This window comes from Neodiprion lecontei, chromosome 3, assembly GCF_021901455.1.
Source record: "Neodiprion lecontei isolate iyNeoLeco1 chromosome 3, iyNeoLeco1.1, whole genome shotgun sequence".
Classification (NCBI taxonomy): Eukaryota; Metazoa; Arthropoda; class Insecta; order Hymenoptera; family Diprionidae; genus Neodiprion; species Neodiprion lecontei.
The window spans coordinates 36,375,563-36,399,558 of record NC_060262.1 but is presented as its reverse complement, the minus strand read 5'-3'; the positions used below and the strand labels follow the sequence as shown (position 1 = coordinate 36,399,558).

Sequence of the window (23,996 nt, the reverse complement as noted above, 5' to 3'; positions counted from 1 at the left end):
TTGCCCACTTTTCTAGTTTTTTCGATAATTTGTTTCATCGTGCCCTTATTTCTTCTATGTTGTTTTGTGAGGATAAAAGTTAGAAGATTTTGAGTAAATGGCAATCGCCCAAAAATTAATGGAGCTATTCCACCTCAAAGAACTCCTATACGGCTGAAGTCTGCAGGCTGAAAACGTGCTGCTCTGTGTTTATACTCGCACTTGGTGAAGCATTCAACAATTGAAATCTATTTTTGATTACGAATCTCACCGGGCGATGAGCTAACGTGATACTAAGGTGCAGAAAAAAGGCAACTCGAGAGAGATGATCTTGCGCAGAAATAGAACGACGATAGAATGGTATTCGATTTTGGCAACGATATCACAGGGGCCATGTATCACTCAAGTGTAATAGTAGTCATGTGTGCCATTTGAGTATTCGCTGGTTGTCTGGTACGTCTCTAAAAATACTTTATCTCTCTCTTTCTCTCTCTCTTTACAATCGCGTATTTCGATTTGCAGAACCCGGAAGATTATGTCGAATACTCGAATCTTTTAATCTTTTTCTTCTCGTGTATAAGTAGATCGATCGGTATGCCGTTGAAAAGAAAAATAAAACCAACGAATCTCGATTGGTCGTAGCGAGCATCCCGAGACCTCTTATTTCAATTTTGCGCTCGCACGTGCTCGTTGTTTTGTGCATACTGTAAACAGATCATGGCAACTCACAATATTTTTTTCTCCTCAGTTCAAAGGTTTAAACGAAGTGTCTTCATAAGGCATAGTCATAGATTCGTTGCTTATGGGTTCACCGAATTTAATTAACAATTAGCTTTTTAGTCTCTTTTGGTCAGCGAGTTAACGGAAAATCGAAGAAATCAATAAGCAGACCATTGGTGTGTTTGTCAGCATTTCTCATTTGAATATGTGTTAAGAGATGACGCAGTGGTTTAAATTAATTTTGATTCGTCATTACCTCACCTCTAAATCCAGCCAGGGTCATTTCGGAATTGGCTTACTCGGCGTAAAACAATTCCGAAGGAAAATCTTCGAGCGTAATAAGTACTTGATCCGTGCAACTTTCGAAGCGAAATATTTAAGCGAATAAAGAGTCCCAAGTCGAGGTCACCGAGCGCCCTTGAATACTTATAAATTACCCTAGTACCGCATAGTCGTCGGAGAGTCGAGAATACTGCCAACGGCAACAACAAGGCAAAGATCACGAAGAGTTCCGTGCCCAGCGTTCGGATAGTTGGCAAAGAATACGAAATCACGCGAATTCGGGACCGCAAATAGAACCCACCCAAACGGAATAAAGATAAGCCTTCGATCAAAGGACGTTGATCTTTGATGTGAAACGCTTCATCTCGCCCCTGTATCTAATATCTTTGCATCCTTATTAGGCGGTTGTAGCCTTACTCCCCGATATCAGAATCAGTTCGTTTGTCCTCTAGTGTCTCAAGGCGTTTCTCGGCGACGTAAATAAGTCTTCCTGCTTGTCGCCGCGATATGCGTGCCTGTATTCTTAGGGAGACTGCACATTCGGCATTTTATATCCGGCGTCGAAAGCTTCGCTCGCCTCGAAACAGGGAGGTTTGCGCATGCGCCCCGGCGTTTTGCCAGCTAGCCCGTTCTGCCCATCGCTCGCTCGCGTCGGAGCTCATCCGCCGGCAGGCAATACGTTTCGAACCGCGACCGACGCTGTTTGGCTTGATAGTGCCGCGCCACATACTGTACTCCGAACTGTACCGAGTTTTTTGTTTTTTACTTTTATTTATTTACTTACTTGTTTATTTATTTATATTTTCGTTGCCTTACTACCAAACCTCACCTGACAATAATTGTGATACAACGTCAAGCAGTACTATAGGTGGGCTTGAAATACCAAATATAAATTAACCGGAGGCCAAATATTGCACACCTCTAAACGTCGTGACCGCGAAACAATAATGCGTGGTTTGTTCTCCAGTTCAGCGTTGCAAAGAAAATTTATGAATACGTTATAGTTATTAGTTTTCAAATATCTTAGACAATTCACAATACGTCACTTGTGACTGTTTAACGTACAACTAGATGTCGGTTAACCGGTGTCACGTGGACGTTGACGGTGTTGGAATTTTCGCCACAAAAGTATACATTCAAATACCAGTTTCGGTGGGAAATAATTTTCACATGCGTATATAATCGCACGCGTACGCAATCCGTGTGCAGATTCTATACGGGTTAGCTTAGCCGTGATGTCATCGCTCCATAAGATTCAGGACTATGTAGAGATTTTATTTTATTAGGTTCGGTTATAGCGCGGATGTGCGTATAGCGACCACGGTTATATTTATCGGTCAGGATACGCGTATACGTGCCGAGGGATGCGTAGCCTGAAGCGATGTCACGCCAAGACGCAGCTGCGCTTGCGTTTCAAGCCTAATTATGCGTACAAGTAAAAGTTGAATGTATAAACCTAGAAAGCTTCGTAGTGAAAATTTTTTCCGAGGAGCAAAAACTCCTCGCGCCTCTTCGGCCTAACGCCGGATTTCAACCGTCTACTTTTAGCCAAGGCTGCTAACCGCCTGCCACCCACCTTGGCTTGGCCGTGCGTGCAACTGGCTAGCGACTGCTTTTCTGCCTGCCTGGGAATCTCGCGGTTTAAACCGTCAACAATATTGTTGAACAAGATCGTTTTCTCCTCTCCAATATTTATTGCTGTATTTTTTTTTTTTTTTTTTTATTCTCCAAATTTTCTAACACGCGTATCAATTCGTGCGAGTTTTTTCCGAACACAAATATCTGACGTACTTATCACGTAATCACGAGGAGGCAAATAGTATAATTAGGATCATCATTTTTACTTCAGTGTTCAATGTGTTGATATTTATCCAAACAGGCTTGTCGATTCACTACGCAATAAGTCCAAGAAGGCAAGTGAGGACTTGGAAACACTCGAAACGATCGAACACGAGGTACAGGAGTTGAAGAAGCGATTGGAAGAGGTCCATCACCAGACGACCTCTTTATACGTTTTCGGGGCGAACCAGGACGCGACTGAGACCGAACTCGGGGCGCTCCGTTCGTACCTCGAAGGGCTCGTCGAGACGGGCAAGAAGCTTTCGGGAGACACTAAGGCGCGGTACCAAGCTAGCCAGCAGTTGGTTCCAACCGATATCGGCCAGCAGCTGACTGCTCTCGAACTAGCGGCCGAGAGCGCAGCTTCAGCGATGGAGGAGAAGCAACGCGAACAAAAGCGAGCAAGAACTACGCGCTCTGACTACATCGCCGACGTCGATGAAGTCCAGACGTGGATTCGTGCCGCTGAGCTCAAGGTGCAGGATCGTTCCATGGAGCCTTTGAAGCTCAAGGAACACCTTCAGCAGATACAAAACGAGATTGGACTGATTACCGATAAACTGGAAAGGCTGACTAGAAACGGACAGGTGATAATTGACAATACGAAGGATGGAAACGAGAGGGAACTCATAAAAAGCACAGTCAACAACTTGACCGAGCAGCTAGCTCAGGTACGATCATGGCTCGAGGAGAAGAAGCAACAAGTTGGCGACACGTTGGACGCGTGGCAGAGATTCCTTACACTTCACGAAGCGGTCATGGCATGGATTAAGGAGAAACGGGTCTTCCTTGTTGAGCCTCTGCAGCTTAGTACTTTGATACAAGCCAGACAGAGACTCCACGATTATTCCGTAGGTGTTTCACTCGGTTGACAGACATTTTTTTTCTACTCTACCCTACGGCGCCTGCGCGTTGACCGTCTTACGATTTTTCTGCATCCTTTCAGACCGCGGTAAAGAGCTGCAAGCAAGTAAACAAGAACTTGAGTGAAATGAGCAAGGAGTTGGAAGGTATAGGTCAGGTGACGAACGTCGGAAATCTTCCAGAGAAACTGACCGAAGCCGAAGACGCCAAGGTTGAGGTCGAGGGTCAACTACTCGAAAGGGTGGGTCGTCGGGCATTGATTGTAACACGTCGTCGCCAGTCGGTCACGGCAATACTACAGGTTCCGATAATTATTTCAGAATTCTCTGCTCCAAGAGACGAGCGAAGAATGGGAACAGTGCGAGAAGAAGATGAAAGACGTTAGGAGTTGGCTAGACAAAGCTAGACAAACTTTAGAGTCGCCTCAAAGCAAGAAAAAACCGCTAAGGGATCAGCACGCGACGAGGGAGAAGATGCTCAGCGACATTACCATCCAGAAAACGAAGATATCCATCTCGGTGGAAAAACTGCAGGTTCATTTCAGGTCCGGAGTCGGTGGTGACACACGGATTAGCGAAGCTGCCAACGAACTGATCAAGGAGTTGGATGTCCTTCACGAATCTGTCAAGGATCAAACCGCTTCTTTGGAGACCTGCCTCGCCCAGATTGACCAGTACCAACAGGTACAAACGCGTCTCGCGGTTCATCTGCGAAAGTTGAGGGGGTTCCATCCTTGTCGAAAGCTTGAAATATCTAAAACTGTTCTCTTCAAATTTGATTACAGGAGATTCAGCAGCTTCGTCAACAGATTGTCCAGGTTGAACAGCAGCTTCGAACAGTGCTCAGTCCGACGTATCTACCCAACGATCGGGAAAGAGCGCTACAAGAGCAACAGGTAGGTTTTATTACGTAATATATACTCACCAAGCACTGTGCTCTGCGCATAAATTAATTTATTATACGATTATTATATCGATACCAACTGAAAACCACCACCACCAATTTACATGTATGAAACATTGAGAGTTGAGCTACTAGCCACCAAATTGCACTTAATACTATAACTGTGTTTGTAGTAAATTTGTAAATAATACGCAAGACTACATACTAAAAGTTATATATTAGAAGTTATTTCATCCCCTGCAGTAATTAGCCGCGGCGAGTACCTAAAAGTCTTTTTTTTTTTTGATAATTTTTTTTATTTCCTTCTATCGTTCCGAGATTTACCTGGTACCGTTACGTTATCATTACGTATTGTACGATTGAATTGAAGCAATGGCACTTCTTTAACTATCTAAAAATAATTGACCTGCAAATCTGTAGTTTAATACATGATTTAAGTGGAAACATTTTGATGCCAGAGAACGTTTGGCTGCGTGTCTTGTCCGCGTTCGCGCGACGGAGATTGAGGAAGGATGAGGTAAAGATCTAATCAGCTATCATCAAGGTGTTTCCATTACAGTACATCATCACCTCCCAACTAAGCACCCATTCCATCCCTTACGCCAATTTAATATATCACACCTCAACCGTTGCTGTATACGTTATAATTCACTCACAACTAATTTCCCTCATGTCACATTTCGCTCTTCACCCTCACTTCACTTCCGTCGAACACACATCTCATTCGTAATTTTGCTTATGCTTTTAACATCTTATTCTGGAAGAACACGCGTAACAAAAGCTCGCACCATACGCTGCAGTCACTGTCACACCCGCATATTTATTATACTGACGTAAACTAATACGCACGATAACATCGTCTAACAGTAGCTGTACTAATACTATGTGTAACAAATATATACAATGTAGGCTGTTCTGTGGGATCGAGTCACAGCTGGCGCGTGACGATGTCCGGCAGGACAGATTTTCATTGTAAAAGCCTTATGGTGGTATTTCATGTACAGGGTATTGGTTGGTATCTTGTTTTTTTTTTTTGTTCTTGGTTGTGTTTTCTTTTTTATTTTCTTAGTTTTAAGATTGTTTGTTGTTACTATTATTGATACATTATTATACTGTTATTTTAAATAAGGAAAAGGGGAATACTTGATTTTGTTGTTTGTGTTTAATTCATTTTCACTTTACGCTGAGTTTGATTTGTTTTATACTTATAATTTATTGTATCATAATTGACAAATATTTTGGTATTATACTTTGGTGTATTACGCACACATACATGTGATGGTGTTGGTAGCTTCTGTCACACATGTAAGCCCTTGACAATCATTATACGGGGGCTTAACATTCGCTGTATATTGCACAGCACCTAATCATTGACCTTTTATTATTTCGATCATCTATATTATATTCAGACTCAACATTGACTCGTGTCAAGGGTATCATCGACAAGCATCGCACAATCAAGTGACTTCCCTGAAATGCATTATTATTTCAACAATTCTTCAGAAAGAGAAAAACAAAGAAACAGAACTTTGACTAATGCAAAAGTACTTACATACTTTTTTTTAAAACAGGATGTATAAAAACAAACCTTTTTTTTTTCGTCGACTAGCATTTCACTCATAACTTTTGTTTGCTGCATCCTCTCCTTCCAACTGAACCCCCCGTCACTTGGTCATCTCTTCATTCTCGTCATCTTGAAATCGTGTAATTCTATCTTCTCGTATCATACTATATACTCGCCATGATAACCTCATTCTCTCTCCATCTCTCTCTGCTCTATTCTTTGCGCTGTCGATTAGTCGTATCGAGAGAAGATTAAATCGCTTCAAACGAAGATAGCTGCGCGTACCGAGCGATCGAAGCTCTTGATTCAACGCGGATCTCCCGATGTCGAACCGTTGGACGTTTAGATCGGTATATCGCATGAACGTGGAACGAGTCAACGGATCATTAATTTTATTTTAATTTATCGAAACGTGATTTACTTAAATAAATTTTTCCATTTAAGAACCTGTAAGTTCTTCTTTTCTTTTTTGGCCTCGTCGTTGTTGTTGTTATTGTTGTAAAGTCTCGTTATTTTACATTAAATGACATAAAATCTCGTCGTGTATAAAACTGTTATGAATGAGTGGAATAGTTGATAATTACAAGATACGCAGCCTTCGTATTTCGTACCTTTAGATATTATGCTATTTATTAGGATTTGTCGATTTAACCGATTTACCGATTTACCTATTGAACAACGTGTATCAAGTCCAGTTTCTGAATCATGTGCCTTAGTATGTTTTGTAATTTTTATGAGAAACGCTTAAAGCGTAACGACATATGATATTATATGTATTGGAAACGCAAAATACAATAAATGATTTTAAGAAAATGAAAAATAAGTAAGAACTAAAAACCATATTATCACTCTGATACAAATATCAATTGACAATACCATATTCTTTGGCTGTTGCAATGGTAACAGGCCTTGCAGACACAGATGGACGGTTGGAGGCAACGCTCGAGAATTCTGGTGGATCAGATTCATGCAGTGGACCCTTACTATATTCTCGGGGGTGATGCGAATCCCCGCCAACCCGGGCTCATTTCTTACGCAGATATCGCTGCGGGCCGCATGAGCCCAAATTCTAGAGGCGGTAGTCCTCAGAGGGCCCAACGCGATGAGCCTCCTCCTCAGGTGCTTGTGCACGTTCTGCATCCGACGCCGGCTAGGCAAACCGTTGTAGAAACCGTTAGTATCTCGGAGCCACAAGTGCCCGTTCAGCCCCTTCAGTATCAGCAGCAACCCGAACCAGCTGCGGTCGAACAAGTATCGACACAGCAGGTAACAGCCGTCGAGTATAAACGAGAGAAACAAAGCCGAACGATATCGGCGAGTAAAGTTAGCGCCACTGAAAAGTCGACCGGAAATTCGTCGATGCAAAGAAACGTCGAACGTCCATCGAGACGCGGGCGTTCTCCGACTCGGAAGGAAGCATCCAAACGAAAGGAGAAGGACTCCAGAGAGCCCCAAGCGGTGAAGGAGGTCAAGGAAGTACCTTCGATACATGTAGAGACACAGCACTACGTTCATAATGTCCGCGAGGTGTCCGAGGAGCCTCAAACGCGTCAGTCTAACACTCTTGCGCCGCGTGAAATCAGGGGACGTTCTCCAAGTCCGATATGGATTCCGGGTTCAACGTCTTACGCGGACATTCTCAGAGGAAGAATGCAGGCCGAACTTCGCGCGTCTTCCGAAGCAGCGTCTGACTCTCGAGACATGGTGCAACTTTCGAAGGAAACTCGTCATCATGCGCCTCGAGAAGATCTTGTCAATCTAAGTCAGAGCGCGGAAATGGTAGTCAGCCACGTTGAAGAGTCTGTGGCTCAACCCACTCACACAATGGAAGAAGGCAAGCTACCAATCGAAGCTCATAATATTCCCGCTGGCCCTCAAGCTCCCAACGTTGTTACAGACTCGTATCAAAACATCGGTCAGTTGGACGGTTCAAAAAATGTTGAGGAAATAAGTAGAGAACAGATAACCCGTTACACCAAAGAGACGACAAATTGGGCCGACGAACCGGTGGAAGGTTACAACGTAATCGAAAATAAGCACTACGAAACTATCAATAGACCTCCCGCAGAGATTTACGACTACATTCATCCTATGCCGGAACTCGTCGGTTACATAAACTCACAACTTGGTGCCTATCCGGTAACTTCTTACGTCTACGCGCCGGACTCGCAGCGGGTCCAACAGTTGGACGCGATTCCATTGAATCCTTACGAAAGTCACATGGTCGGTTACACAAGCGAGCATTACGTTACGCAGGGATCTTACTTGCCGACGACTGCAGAATTGTATCATCAACATCAGCAAACAATTGTACAGCAAACACCTTCTAGTAATGTAATTGAGATGGAGCAACAACATGTGCCGGATGATTTCTCTTTCAATCAAAATATCCCTCAAAATGATGTGCCAGTATTAACTGAACCAGCCGAACAAATAAGCGAGCACGTCGAGCACATCGAGCACAAAGAACAAGCTGTTACGCAAACTAGTTCAGTTATTTCTACCAGTGAAATGACTTTACGACACGAACAGAGAGAAGGTTCTTTACCTGCTTCTGATTCTCGTGGACATTCCTTCTCTTATGCACAAATATTATCGCAAGGACTTAGTCCGAAAGCCACGACGCCTCCTAGGGAAAAAAGTGGTAGTGAACAACAGCCACGCAGATCCTTATCGCCAAAAGAATCTTCCCCTCCACAATATGCTAAACCTCAGCAGACGGGCAATTTGGAAAAGACCCAGTTCTCGCAAGTGAAGAAAGATAATGAGTGGGACGTTATGAAGAAGAAAGAGATAAAGAAAAAACAGTATCAGGAAGACAGACCCCAACGTGAGGATGATAGGAAGGGATGGAAATCCAATCGGCGAACTGAGAGAAATACTCCTCCGAGACAATCGAGCGGAAGTACAACTACTGTAACGGTGATGAAAGAACTAACCGAGCTGAAGAAAAACGTTGATAATATTCAAAGGCAGAGCCCAAGTGCCGTCGTTGAGCAGAGTGCCAACGATGCGCAGCAAGCAAAGAAACGCAAACCAAAAAAGAAGAAGATAGAGAAATCTCAAGACGATGAGATAGAAAAGGCGCTCAAAGAAATCGAAGATATGAATAAACATAAGCCGAAAACAGGGAAGGAGAAATCCAAGGGTTCAAATAAACCGAAAGAGAACATTATCCTCACTGAAGAGGTCAAGATTGATAACGACTCTGCAACGCAGAATATTCATAGACCAACAAATGAAGATAAATTCAAAGAGGCAAAGAAGCCTGTGAACGGTACAGAATCAAAGGAGAAATCCAAGCCTAGAAATGAACCAAAGCCTAAAGAACAAACTAAGGTAAAGCAAGAAACTCAGCTGCAGGAAAAATCCGAGGCACAGGTTATTTCAGAAAATAGAGATAAGAAAGGTGGTAAATCCAAATCTAATAAGGATGCTAAGAAAAATAAGGACAATGTCGCACCAACGGATAAAGTCAATACTACTAAGGAAATCATTACGCAAGATGTAGTCATTGCTAAGAAAGAGCAGCCCGAAGAAGACAAAATTGCAGGGGATGATGCCAAGGTAATAGACAAGAAGAAAAATAAAAACGAAACGAATATTCAGGGAAAAGTTGCCACGAAAGATGAGAGCAAACTAGATAAACAAATTTCCAATAAGGAAACGATCAAGCATAAAGAATCGGCGTCATTGTCTCTCTCATCTGTCACTGATGACGTTTTGAAAAATCAAGCTCATTCGAAGGAGAAAACGAAATCTGAGAAACACATTAATTTGCCAAAAGAAGCTAAATCTGCGGAACAAGTATCAACGACTGTAAAAACTTCTGCTACAAAACAGGCTACTAAGAAAGAGGAGTCCAAATCGAAAGATCAGGCATCTTCCAAGTCCAAAAATAAGCCAGAAAAGCAAGATACTCCCAAAAAGGAGATCAAACCAAAAGAACAGCTTGTACGTTGTCAAGTTGAAGTCGACGCGAAGGGAACAGCTCCCAGCAAAGGCCAGGAAAAAACTAAGGAACAAATTTCAACTAAGACGAAATCAAAGTCCGAAAAGCAAACTGTTTCCCCGCAAAAAGCTCAGCCAGATGCGGAAAAAGTTCTCTCAGTTGAGACTGCTATCAAACAGGATGTTTCGATGAAGGGTGAAGCAAAATCTGAGCAGCCAAAAACTACTCCTTCTATCGAGCCCAAGCCCGAGGAAGTGAAGAAACCTGAAACTCAAGTTGCTTCCAAGGAGACAGTCCAATCTAAGAGTAAGAAATCTCAGAAACAAGCTCAGTCAAAGAAAACTGCTAAAGTTGAAGCCCAATCTAAGGTCGACACACCTGCGAGTGAACCAATCGTAGCAAAAGAAAAAAGCAAATCTCCTACGATTGAAGGGACACAAAAATCAACAGATGTAACGAAAGAGGAGAAACAGGTGTCGAATAAAAGCAAATCTAAGGCTGAAGCAAAATCTAAGAAGGAAGTACAGCTCAAAGAACAAATCATTCAAAAGAAGCCGGAAGGACCTGGAAAAGAAATGATATCTCAGAAACAGGGTAAACAAGAGGAAGTTTCTACTTCAGCAGAAACATTCACGACAACGATTCATACCCAAGAAACTCTGAAGACCACATTTATTTCCAAGGAACAAACAGTTTTAGCAGGTAAAAGCGATCTAGAGGTAATGACTGCTGCAAATCAGGTTAAGATGGAGCACCAGCCAACAGATAAAACTGTTTTCAAAGGAGAAATTGTGCCAATCAATGAAACTGAAGGCAAGGCAAAAACCGTCAGTACTTCTCAGCCCCTTTTAGAAGAACATCAAACTCCTGGCAAAACTGGTGTTCAAATTGACTCAAAAACTAAGATCAAAGTTACTCGACAATCTAGTCACAAGGAAAATAAGCCGAAGACGGACGGCAAACCAGAGGAATCAGTTCCGATAACTACAGTAAGTCTCACCCAAGAGATCTCTTCAACAGAAAACATTAAGTCAGAAAAAGGAAAAGTTGTTCAAGAAGATAAGCCTAAGGAACAAACTCTCATCGAAACTAAATCTATCCAAAAAGACCAAAGTGTCATTAAGGATACTGACATCTCTCCTGTGGGAATCATCGGCACATCTGAGTCTAAAATAGAAGTAATGAAAACCTCGACACCTTCACTGGCTGTTGAGACAAAAGTTGAACCACTCAAGCAAATACCTTCGAAACCAGAGGATCCTTCTGAGCTCTCGTCAGATACTGGCAAGAAAACCAAGCTCATGGAACAACTTACCCCAATTGCTGGCAAGAACAAAACTGTCTCTCAAATAAGTTCCCAAGAAACAATCACTGTTGTAGGCACGATATCCACTAAAACAGAAAAAGTTCGTTCAGATCAAAACGACTCGAAAGACGATTCGAAGCCCATAAGTCCTATTGTGTTGAAGGACGAGCCTAAGTTTGAAGACAAAAGTATCCTCGACATGAAAACCAAGCCTATAGAAAAAGCTGACTCTAAAGAAAATGATACACCAAAGACAGCAACTAATTTGAAGTCAAAGCAGGAGATCAAAGATCAAACTCCCACCAAAACCAAAGGCAAGACCACAAAACAAATTTGTCCTGAGCAACCAACAAGGTCTAAGGAACAATCTATTTCCAAAGTCGAAGTCATTCCGAAAGAAGAGATTATTACAAAGAACGTGGTCGAAACGACGGTAAAAACTGTTACCAGTGTTCAACTTCAGCCAGAACAGGATAAGATTGTTGCTGAAAAAGACGTACCTGAAAAGGTAAAAGTTACTTCTGAAAAAGACAAAATTGCTCCTATAATGGAAGCCGTTGTTTCGGGGAAGGGAAAAGTTACTTCTGAAAAGGAACAAGTTCTTCCTACAAAGGAAGAAGCTGCTCCTCAAAAGGAAAAGATTATTCCTAAAAAGGAACAGGTTAATCCTGACAAAGAAACAACTGCTCCACGAAAAGAGAAAGTTGTTCCTGAAAAGAAACAGGCTGCTCCTCAACAGGAAAATGTTACACCTGAAAAGAAACATGCTGTTCCTGAAAAGGAAAAGGTTGCTCCTAAAAAGGAAACAGTTGCTCCTCAAGTAGAAAAAGTTGTTCCCGAAAAAGAACAGGTTGTTCCTGACAAAGAAACAGTTCCTCCTCGAAAAGAGAAAGTTATTTCTGAAAAGAAGCCGGTTGTCCCTGAAAAGGAAAAGCTTGCTCCTAAAAAGGAAACAATTGCTCTTCAACAGGAAAAAGTTGTTCCTGAAAAGAAACAGGTTATTTCAGAAAAGGAAACGGTTGCTCCTGAAAAAGAAACAGTTATTCCTCAAAAAGAAAAGCTTATTGCTGATAAGAAACAGATTATACCAGAAAAGGAAAAGATTGCTCCTAAAACGGAAAAAGTTCCACCTAAAAAGGAGCAGTCTGAACAACAAACCCCATTTGAAACAAAAGACAAATCTGTGGAGCATGTGGCTAATGCAAAGAGTAAAACTGATTCAAATGATGGTGCAAAACCAAAAGATGAAAAACCTGTTAAGGACCAAGTTAATCCTGAAGGTGAAATCGTCCCAACAAAGGGAGATCAACACCAGACCCAAGAAGTGACGGACGTTCAAATCACGACCGCATCGAAAACAGTCATAGCTAAACAAACAGTGGAATCTTCGGTAGGAATTTCTTCTGGTTTCATACGTGAAGAAGTAATTACTTCCGAAAAAGAAAAATCTGGCGCACCGCCATCTCCCATCGTTGAATCTTCACCAGAGGAACGTACCTCATCAAAGGGCAAACCGAAGTCGAATAAGCAAAAGGCTCCCAAAGACAAAGACGTAAAATCTACTTTGAAGAACGAACCTTCCATAGAAAAGTTTGCGCAAAAAGTTGACATTGTACCAGAAAAACCAATTACTTTAACAACACCTGTAATTGAAGCTCCAAAAACTGACTCGCCCATCAAATCCGAAACTCAACTTAAAGTTTCTACCGAGGTTAAAATCGAACCCACAAAGGAGATATTTTCTAAGAATGAACAAATCTCTGAGAAACAAATCGTCGTCACAGAAGATGAAAAGATCTTGGAAAAATCCACCTCGAAGGTCACGGTTGAAATTAAAAAAGCAGATGTCGCGGAAATTGAGGAAAGGCTTGCTGAACCACAGTCTTCCAAAGTTAAATCTACCCCTGTAGAGCAGGCTACTCCTAAAGAGACTAAAATCGAAGAACAAACGTCGACAAAGAGCAAATCTAAATCTAACAAACAAAATAAATCTGTAACGGAAGTGAAAGGTGAGGAACAAGTAATCGTCACTGCTGAGAAAACTTCCGACGCAACAAGTAAAATTGAAAATAAGCCGCAATCTCCCGAGATTCGCGAAACACCCAAGCAACTTGTTAACAAGGTTTCATTTGAACAAACTATTAGTGCTGTTGATAAATCTGAGAAAAAACTCGATGTCAAAGTTGAAGTTTTATCCAACATAGATGCTGAACCTAAGAAACAACACAGCTCTCCCGCGACTGTACTTGCTGACAAGAACAAAAGAAAACATAGCGAACAAACGGGCGAGTCTAAGAAAGAGACGACTAAAATTGAAGAAACTAAACCTATCACACAAGTTCTTTCTACAGTTGTTGAGACTACAAGCACAACAACCAACAAGCCAGTTGATTGTAAGGACAAATCTGTATCTGTGGAAAAAGTGACGGTTGTATCGGAATCCCACAGTACATCTGCGTCCACCTCTGTAAAAGAGGATGTGCAGTTTGAAACTAAACGGGCCGAAATTACGACATCGATAAAACCGAGCGGACATCAGGATAAGCCTGAACAGAAGAACATACCAGAAAAATCGGGTGCTGGTACTGAAATACAGACAAAGCTGAACGAGAAACTTGGAAATAGCCAAAAATCAGAGGTTAAAAAATCATCAGGAGTAGAAAATCTGAGTACTAAGTCCACAAGTAAGCTAGATGAGAAAGCTAAATCCAAAGAACAATGGAAATCTAAGACAGAAAAATTGTCTGAACCTACGGAGGAGGCCAAAATAACAGAGCCAGTTCGGCCTGTGAGCGATGCTGCGTTAAAACCAAAAGATGAAGCCGATTCTGAGGGGGTCCTTTCTCATTTGGAGACCGATACAATGCTAGTAATTGATGAAGGTCCTAGAGAAAAAATCCAGACTGGAAAAGCTCTCATCATTGAGAAAACAGTTACCACCGTAACAACCACAACTGCTGGATCAGAGGAAATAAAACCTCCCGCTATTAAGTCTGTCAAGTCCGTTGAAATTTTAGAAAACGTTCCACTTCCGGTTACAGTAGGTACAAAAGAAACGGAATTAATATCTTTGCGACCGGAAAATGTAGAGGCTACGTTAACGACAACTTATGCTAGGGTCGGAGACGTCGATTCCGCGCCAATAGATCAAGTAGCTCAGTCGATAGGTGAAACTGTTACAGATTCGCAGTCGGATGTCCAAAGTCTTTCCGCGTATTCTGCTATCGTTTCGTTGCAGGAAGAGGCTCCTTTGTTTGGTAGCGTTAAGGACAGGAGTAGAAGTTATCTCTTAGCTTCAGATGAAGTTTCCCAGGTTTCAAGTGCTGTAGGTGAATCTAACAAAATCATTACCGACAAGAAAGAAATTTCGCAGCATTCGGATGTAGTTTTAACCGAGGAAGATCAATTGTTCATGAAAAGTATTGAGAACAATTTAAAAAAGAAGACTAAGAAGCGCCCCACCCTACCTGAAGAGTTTATTCAAAAAGAATCGCAACAAATTGTAAAAGAAAGCTTCGATTCTACCAGCGTTAGCAACACCAAAGTAGTTAAGGCAATTGATTCTGAACAGACCGTGATATTTGATGAAACTACCAAACCTGTTATCAAGGTAAGTGACGCAAATAAGCCCCAGGAGAAGCTCACATTGCAACCAATGGCATCTAATAAACCTGAAAAAATTAAACATGAGGAGAACAGTGAAATGAAACTTCAAGAAGTATTACCTGAGGAAGAACCAATCGACACTAGCAGTCCTACTGAAAATCTCAAGAATTCAGCAGAAATTATTAAACCATACTGGATAGACTATCACCACTATGCGGATGCAGAGAGACAATTCCATCAGCACTACACTGTCGTCAAAACGATAGAAAAACAAGTCTTACCAGCTGCTCCTGAAAAACTTAGTCCATCAGATATTGAAAAAATAATCCAAGAATCGAAGATGCGTGATCCAAAGAATGCCTCCCTTCCAGCCCAACAGGAGTCAGAGGAAGAGCTAAGACTGCTTGCACTTTCCAATGAAGCTCCCAAATATTTGGAAACGAACTTTTACGATATTGAGTCTAGATGGGTCGAGAATAAAACGCGGCGAGAACTGATAAGTGCAACAAGTGCAGAAGAAGCAGAGATCAATCCTTCTACAGACACTCAGGCCGATTTGCAATCGAAGTACGATGTTTCTGAGGTGAATAAACCAGCTCCGAAAGAGTATTTTAAAACTACTCAACATGAAGTAGATGAGCAAACAACATCGAAAACAATCATTGACTTGCCAGTTCCAGAGCAGAAAGCAAAATCCGATAACGACAAACCCACAAACGTGTTGCAAGATACAAAAGTAACAAAGTCTGAACGTTCCACGGTACGTGAGTCTCAAGTAGCTACCGTACATATTGTAAAAACGACTAAGGAAGAACATGCCAGTGAAGGTGAGCTACTTACCTCTACAAGCAGCAAGGAAGTTGCTGTTAAAGGAAAAGTGGAAGAGAAAAAAGTTTCGAAAAAGACCAATCCAACGGCTAAGCCTATAGAAAAGCCAATTGAAGAAAATGCTCAAAAACCAGTAGAGCAAATAGATGCGAGAGACCAGAAAAGTAAAATTGTTTCTACGGCAGAAAAGATGACTGATTCCAAAATCAAAGTCCAAACTGATGCTAAGCAGGATACTACCATCATTAAGAAAGATTCTGAACCAAGTAAGGAAGAAGAGAAACATGTGAAATCAGTCAAAATTGAAGAGACCATTAAAATGGAACAAATTTCAGCGGATAAAAAATCACAGGATGAAATAAAACCAATAGGAGTAAATAAACATAAAACTGCAGTCAGTGAAAAGAAACCAGAAACGGAGCAGTTGACGGTGATACAGAAAACTGAAGCCAGTGAAAAGAAGCCAGAAACGAAGCAATCGACGGTGGTACAGAAAGCTGAAGCCAGCGAAAAGAAACCGGAAATGGAGCAATCGACGGTGATACAGAAAACTGAAGCTGTATGTAAGATTGGTGGAAAGGAAATCGAACCTCAAGAAATACAAGGAAAAGTTCAGCCAGAAGACCCCCATCCACAAAGTAATATACGAATTGTCACAAAAGATCAACCAAAATCTAACAAAATTAGTAAGCAGCCCAAAGATGGTAAAATGACCGATAAAAAAGAACCTACGAAAGAAGCAATGGAAAATGAGTTACCAACTCAATCTACGTTTATTCCAACACCACAAGCCGTTAATGTTGAACAGGGTCCAGTTCCTAAAGACCAGGAATCTAACGAGGCGCCCAAGAAGAAAATTCAAAGTCACGAAGCACTTAAAGTAAAGGATACGATTCAAGATGTTGAAGTGGTCGCAACGGATACAAAGATAAAAGTGGAAGTCGAGGTTAACACCGAAGAAAAGCTAAGTGTAGATCAGAAGAGTAAGAAGAAATCTCAAGATAAGAAACAACCTGCTTCAAAGTCCGAGGTCAAACCGAAGAAACCACCGGCTACCAAGGACATTCCAATACCTACTACAATAACTGTGACGAAAGAGGAAGTTATTATTAAATCAGAAACTGCTGTTAGTACACCTATTGTGACCGAGGAAAAACTTGGAAGTCAGCCGACATTTGAGCACGAAAATTCGCGACAAGATCTGTCACTCAGTGTGTGCTCGAAACAGCCGATAGATGAGACAAAAAAGAAGGCTGATGATATGCAGAAGCCAGAGGAGAAGACAAAAGAACCATCCAAACCTGCAGATAAAATTACACCGAAGCCGAATATCGAAACGGCAACAGTCGTCAAGGATAAAAAGGAGCACGCCATAGAGATCAAAGAAAAAACTCAGGAAAAAACTAATACATCGAAAAAACCAGAAGCTGTCAAATCAGAAGATGAGTCCAAAAAGTCTCCGGACTTGACAGTTAAAGTTGAACCGAAAACGAGTACTAAAAAAGCAACTGTCGTTAGCGAGGAAAAGCTAAAGAATGAATCAGTGTCTGCAGTTCAATACAAACAAAAGGAGGAAGTCCCAGCGATTTTCGGACAGAAGGAAGAGAAGAAACCAGAAGTCCCTGCTAAGCCAAAGCCCGATGAACCGAGTCAAGTTAAATCCGAAGAAAAAAGTAAATCTATTCACCTTGTCTCTGATGACTCATGGATGGATCTCCTGGACGAAGATGTGGTAATCGAAGACGATGGCTTTGAGGAGTGGGAGGAATCCAAGGTCAAGGTCGATCAGAAACTTAAATCTGAAGAAAAGATCGTTGTACAGCCGAAGACCAGTGAAAAACAAGCACAAAGTGCAGAAATTAAAATCAAGCGGACAACTGTGGACGAGAAGGTTACTGATAAATCCAAACCAAAAGAAGCTGTTGAGTCGAAAGCTTCAGTTGGAAAAGACGAAAGTGAAACGAAAGAAGTAATCCAGAGTGAAGTGGAGGTTCAAACTATCGTTCCGATCAAACCAGTCGAAGAACCTAAATCCGTTCATTTGGTGTCTTGTGATTCGTGGATGGACACGATTATACTGGACGAGGAAATGACTGTTTGCGACGATGGTTTTGACGAGACTGAAGTTTCAGAACCCCAGGAAAAATCGAAACATAATATCAAACCGTCACCCAAGAAACAAACGAAAGTCGAGGAGCACAAAAAGTCAGAAGCTGTTGTAGTAGAAAAATCAGTCAAGCAAAGTGAGCAAATCAAGCAAGAAATTTCAGTGAACGTTAAGGAACCGAAAACTCACGACATGGTTACAGAGCAAGAAAAATCAACTAAACCGACAAAAAAACAGGCAGCTCATATTGATTCCGAGCCAGAAGTGAATACCACGGAAATTACGAAAGGGAAGAAAGAAGGAAAGTCTAAAGTTGCCACATCGGTTTCCCAAGACGTGAACGTTGTCTCTAAGAAATCCATTACTCAAGAAAATGTACTAAAGTCTGTTCTCAAAACAGAAGAAACAGTCTCGCTTGATTCAAAGGAAGAACCCACCAAGTTCGACAATCGACTAAATCCAAATGCCAAATCATGGGCATCCGTCGTTGGAAAGAAGAGCGTGACTGACAGCCCTAAATCTGACCCAAATACCTTGCAAAAAGTAGAAACTACCGAACAGTCGCTGGGCAGGTCTGAAGCAACGCCGAAGGTTGCAGCTGTCGAAATTATATCATCTGTACAGCCTGAAACATTTGACTTGCCGAAAATAACAACCGAAGAAGATATATCAAAGACTGCAACAGTTGAGCAACAGAAAGAAAAGACTCAAGAACCAGCAGCGCCAGTTATATCAGCGAAGAAAAATAAGAAGAAGGGCAAACATGTCGAAGTCGAACAGGCCGAGGTTCTTGAAAAAGATGAGCCTGTAATATCCATCGATTCACTTACGACTAGTGCTCCGGTTATCGAATTCACCATTTCCGAGACTGATACCACAAAAGATGCTAATGGTAAATCGTGGGCTTCTATCGTGGCAAGTTCGACAAAAGTCTCTTCCCAAACTCATTCCGAGGAATCAGCTACTCTGACATCTCAAGCAATCGCTACAGTTTCGGATAATGACGTTGATATCAAGACCGCGATATCTACCAAAGATACTGACCAATCACTTCTGGAAAAACCAACAGAAACTAGGACACAAATAAATAAATCACCGACGCACGCACGCCCGCGCAAAGATAAACCTCATGGTAGAGATAAACTAAGCGTGGAAGTTGTGGAGGCTCCGACGGTACGTGACACTGAAGCCTTGGGAGAAAATAAAGAACCCGATATTTTGGCCTTGGTGATGTCGCACGAAGAAAACAAACCGGCAGAAATTGATACAAGATCGCATACGGAGCCGCAATCTTCACTTTGGGCTGACGAAATTGAAGATTTCAGTCTCCCATCTGCACCAGAAGAAGTTTCCTCTTCGGATAACACCGTGAAAGTTGATTCGAAATCGTGGGCCGCCATCGTTGGGACTAAAACTACTGAAACATCCACGTCGATTGAGTCGGCTGTGATTACACGCGAACGCAGTCCAGTTCACAAGTCTGCACCACCTGTTTCACATGTACAAATTCTTGTGGAAGAAGTTCCGGAAGTTGAACCCATTGAAAATATTGTTAAAGTTGACGATCAGGGATTCATGGAATTTTTGAACAAGAAAGAACTGCGTTCCAGAAGGTCTAGATCACGTTCTAGGAGTGCTAGGCGAGAACGGAATGTTCCATTGCAAGCCCATGAAATGACTGACCAAGAATTTGGTAAACAAGGTAATGCTGATGCAAGATCTCAAGATAGAAGTGATACGAAGGTCGAGGTTAAACAAGAAAGTCTAGCCAAAACGGTTGACAGAAGTCATCCAGATACAGGTGCTAAGGTAAAAGATATTTTGACACAAGAACCTGATGTGAAGCATAAGAAGGACTCTAAAATCAAGGATCAAACAAAGCCGAAACAACCAAATCAAAAAGAAGAACCTACCAAGCAGCAGCGTGAAAGCAGATCAAAAACTAAAGACGTTCCAGATAAAGCTACATCTGAGAAGGAGGTTAAAGCTACCAAAGGTCAAACAAAGGGAAAGAATAAGGCTAAACCGAAAGACCAAATTGTTTCTGCAGATGAAGTACAGGCACCTAATGAGCAGAAACCAATTCCTCAAGCAAAAACAGAGGAAGGCATTCATAAAACTGATATTACACGGGCAGCAAGTGAAATTAAAGTCGAAAAAATTGAAACGAAGGTTGAAGTTTCAAAACAAAAATCAGATGCGGTAGACAAAGCAAAAGCAATTGAATCCACTGAGACTGAAGAAATTGCGAAGCCCACTGGTGATGTCAAGGCCCACGAACCAAAAGTAAAAGAACCGAAAGAGAAACCAAAGGCGAAAGAACAAAAAACTTCTGCAGACTCAAAAACTAAAAAAGCATCGAAATCAAGTGACCAGGATAAGTCTAACGAAAAGCTAGAAACGAAAGATGTCGTGACATCCGCAATTGATTCAAGAGTGCAGGAACCCACTTTGGATGCGAAAACGGAAAAACTGAAGGTTGATAAAACTAAGGTCAAAGATGAAAAGGCTCAGGAAGATAAAAAGTTAAAGAAACTACCAAGTGAAGAAGAAAAAACTGTCGAAAAAAATGAACCAACGAATAAAGGAAAGACAAGTGCTGAGGTGAAGTTATCGGAATCTTCCGTGCTTGCTAAGGCAGAAAAAATAAAGGAAACGGATAAAACAAACAAAGAAAAAGTTCCAGAAGACAAAAAATCGAAGAAAGCTCGCAAGTTGAGCGACCAAGAAAAAGCGAAAGAACAGTCTGAGGTGAAAGATAAAGCAAAGACCTCCCCTGACGCTAAATCGCAAGAATCTGAAGCATCCTCTACTCTTGAGAAAGCTGAAGAAGTGACTACCACAATAGATCAAAAGCAGAAGGAAGTAATATCGATCGAATCTGTTGAGACTATTCAGCAGCGGAAATTGAAGGAAAAATTGGAGTCAAAGCAAAAATACGAGTCAGATCAGACGCCTAAGAAACCACAACCGCAAGAAATACAGGTTACACCCAATATAAGTAAAAAAACCGAGACTAAAGCAAAGGAGGATATAATCTCTGAAGAAGTAAAATCTAAAAATTCCGCTAAGGTGGCTGAGCCACAAAAAATCAAGGAACAGCCTGAGGAGAAAGAAAAAACTGCAGAAATGGCGTCGAAACAAGAAAAGCCTATGCCAGCCGAAGTTAAAAAACCTGAAACACCGGCTTTGAGCGGAGAAACCAAAGTGACGGATAAAGGCAAAGCGCCAGCAACGTCGGAGAAGAGCAAATCAAAGAAATCCACAAAATCCAGTGATCAGGCAAAGCTGAAGGAAAATCTCGAAATTAAAGAAGGATCAATTCCCATCGTTGATTCAAAAGCAGAAATAATTCAAACAGATGTTGAACCTAAAAAGTCCAAAGAGAAATCTGAAATACAGGAGCATGAGACCCAGAAAACAACAAAGTCAGCCACGAAATCAAGTGATCAGAAAAAGACGGTAATTGATTCAAAAACTCTAATTCCTGAATTATCAACGAAAGTTGAAGACTTGAAGGACATAGCTGCAGTAGTACTGCAAAACCTAGGAGCTACGATAGAGAAGCCCAAAGATCCAGTTACAGTAAGTAAGGAAAAGAAAGTCAAACAGGAAACTAAACGTGAAGAAGTAAAACCAAAAGTGGAAGCTAAGACAGAAGACCAGAAATTAATCGTTGAGGAGAAGAAAGTAAGTGAAGTCACTCAGACGAAATCTGAACTAGATACTGGCGCTATTAAAACACCAGATAATATCCAAAACAAAAAAGAAAAAAAAGATAAGAAAAAGCAGCCAGAAATTGTAGATAAGGACAAAAGTGAGGCTCCGAGTTCATCTAAGAAATCTGATGAATCCAAAGAACAGTCGATTACGCGAAAGGAATCAAAATCACCTGAAACGGCACAGCCTAAAGAAGAGAAGAAACCCCAGACTGTGACCAAAGTGGAAAAAGATGTTGCAACACCTCCAAAAGACGTGGCAGCAGAATCCAAACCGAAAGATTCAAAGCCAGTTCAGACTCAAGTCAAGCTTGAAGAAACAGTAAAGATTGCAGTGGAATCAAGTATCAAAACAGAGAAACAGGCGACAAGTAAATCGAAGAAAGGTAAGGAGTCTGAGGAAATTACCGCTGCTCAAAATGATCAAGTACCGAAGAGGACGGAAACAGTGGAAACAAAGTATGATGTATCTCTGAAGCAACAAGTTGTCGATGGTCAATCGAAGCACGCTGTCCACGAAAAAGTTGAGACCGATGATAAGATTTCGATCGTTGCAAAGAATGAGCTCAGCGATCGAAGTGTTGAAGGTGAAGGAGTGTTAAAAGACGATCAAAAAGTACGTGAGGCAAAGGAGAAACCTAAAGAAGATAAGAATTTGGACATAGATAAACATCTACCAAAAGCAAAACTCGAGAGTCAAACATCAGACCCACTCAAAGACACTGTAAAAACTAGCGTCGAGACAACACTTGAGACAAAAACGAAGGACAAAAAAGCAGTTTCAAAGCCAGAGGAACCTACGGATAAGAATAAAAAATCTGCAGATACGGAACCTGAGAAACTCCAGCAAGTTGCTACTAAAATTCCATCAACCGGATTACCGACACCTTCTACAACATCAGTAGACGAAATCGACAAACCAGGAGAAAAAGTTTCTTCCGCAATCGTCACAGAGCTTAAATTTGAACAAAAGCCGTTGAAAGAAGTGAAAGAAAAACTTGTCATTGAAAAGAACATCCAGGAGGAGGTCCCAGAGTCCCCTGAAGAAACGATCATAGAAACACAGCACCTTGAATCCGACGCAGCACCGAAACAGAAAGTGCAATTTTACATCGATGACGAAGTACTTGACCTCAGTAAACACGATGAGAAAATCATTTTGCCCAAAAAAGAGTCGGGCTTGACAGCTTTGTCGAAATTCATACCATTAGACAGTGGTTTTTGGTTCGAAAAGTGGGACTACCACGAAGCAGAACGTCTTCTGTTCGAAAACTTAGCAATCGTTGAGAAGCCAGAAGTAACAAATGAAGACGAGCCCAGTGATAAGGGTCCACATGACAAAGATGATGACAACGACGACGATAATAATTCTCATCGTAACGGCCCGCAAGGTCTTTCCAATGGCCTGAGTTCGCAAACATCCGCGAGCGCGCCGCAGACGGAACGTTTAGTCGCAGATCTTCCGGGCGGTATCGGTAGTTGGACTGATTATAGCACTTACTTAGCTAACGAACCGTTAGATAATCATCAAGACCTTCGGCCAGACCATACATCCGAGCTAGTTCGTAGAATGGCAGAAGAGATTATAACCGATTTAGATGTTCCCGATAGTCCGTACTCCGAAACCTTGACCTTATCTTCAACCCCTTCCCATGCCATACCGCCACCCTCTTCATCTTTAGGTAGACAGACAGAAACATCCATGCAGCACTGGAGTTCACTCCGGGAGGTGGAGAGAGATACCATGGCAACGGCCGTGACCGTGGCCGAGAGAACCCGAAGGCTCAAGGTGCGACACAGTCTGCCATTGATCAATTTTCTTTCCATTTTCAATGGACAAATGTTTTACAAGATTTTTTTACAACTTGTTACTATTATTTTAACTGACATTTTTTGTTGTCAACATGATGTATTGTGCAGTAGGTGTTCGCTTCCGGCTCGCCCTCAACCTGCATGTCATACCGCACATCGTTCAATCCTCATCTCGCTTGCGTTGCTTCAATCGTCCCGCAATTTTGTACATAAATCCTCGTTGCTCAGGAACCCATATCATCTTCGTCGTTATCGTTGTCTTATCGTTTTTGAATCGAGCTGAATTTCGTCATGCATATCAATCGTTCGAGATTTTTTTACTCATTGTATGAAGCAGTTTTATCCAATGCTAAAATCGTGCTTCAGCTCGGTTCATGCGACCGTCCTTAACTCATTAATTGTGTTTATTTAATTGACAGGTTTGCTGATTTCCTTGAAGCTAATATATTAATTCATCGCTGGAGTAAGATTGGCGTTCGTCGAATGCACGGCATGAATTAAGTGATTCGCGATAT

General features: G+C 41.7%; 1 protein-coding gene across 6 annotated transcripts in view; it reads left to right on the top strand.

Moving 5' to 3' along the window:
- The window catches only part of LOC107223529 (nesprin-1), a 137,726-nt gene that overhangs the window by 82,494 nt on the left and 31,236 nt on the right, over window positions 1-23,996 (top strand). For 5 of the 6 annotated variants that reach the window (XM_046735953.1, XM_046735955.1, XM_046735956.1 and 2 more), the window contains 5 exons: window positions 2,861-3,671; window positions 3,767-3,925; window positions 4,005-4,367; window positions 4,469-4,579; window positions 7,058-23,458. In XM_046735953.1, coding sequence (XP_046591909.1) covers window positions 2,861-3,671; window positions 3,767-3,925; window positions 4,005-4,367; window positions 4,469-4,579; window positions 7,058-23,458 — 17,845 coding nt within the window. Of the gene's footprint in view, window positions 1-2,860; window positions 3,672-3,766; window positions 3,926-4,004; window positions 4,368-4,468; window positions 4,580-6,386; window positions 6,598-7,057; window positions 23,459-23,996 lie in introns of those variants that run through there. The other variant, XM_046735957.1, reaches the window with a different exon arrangement.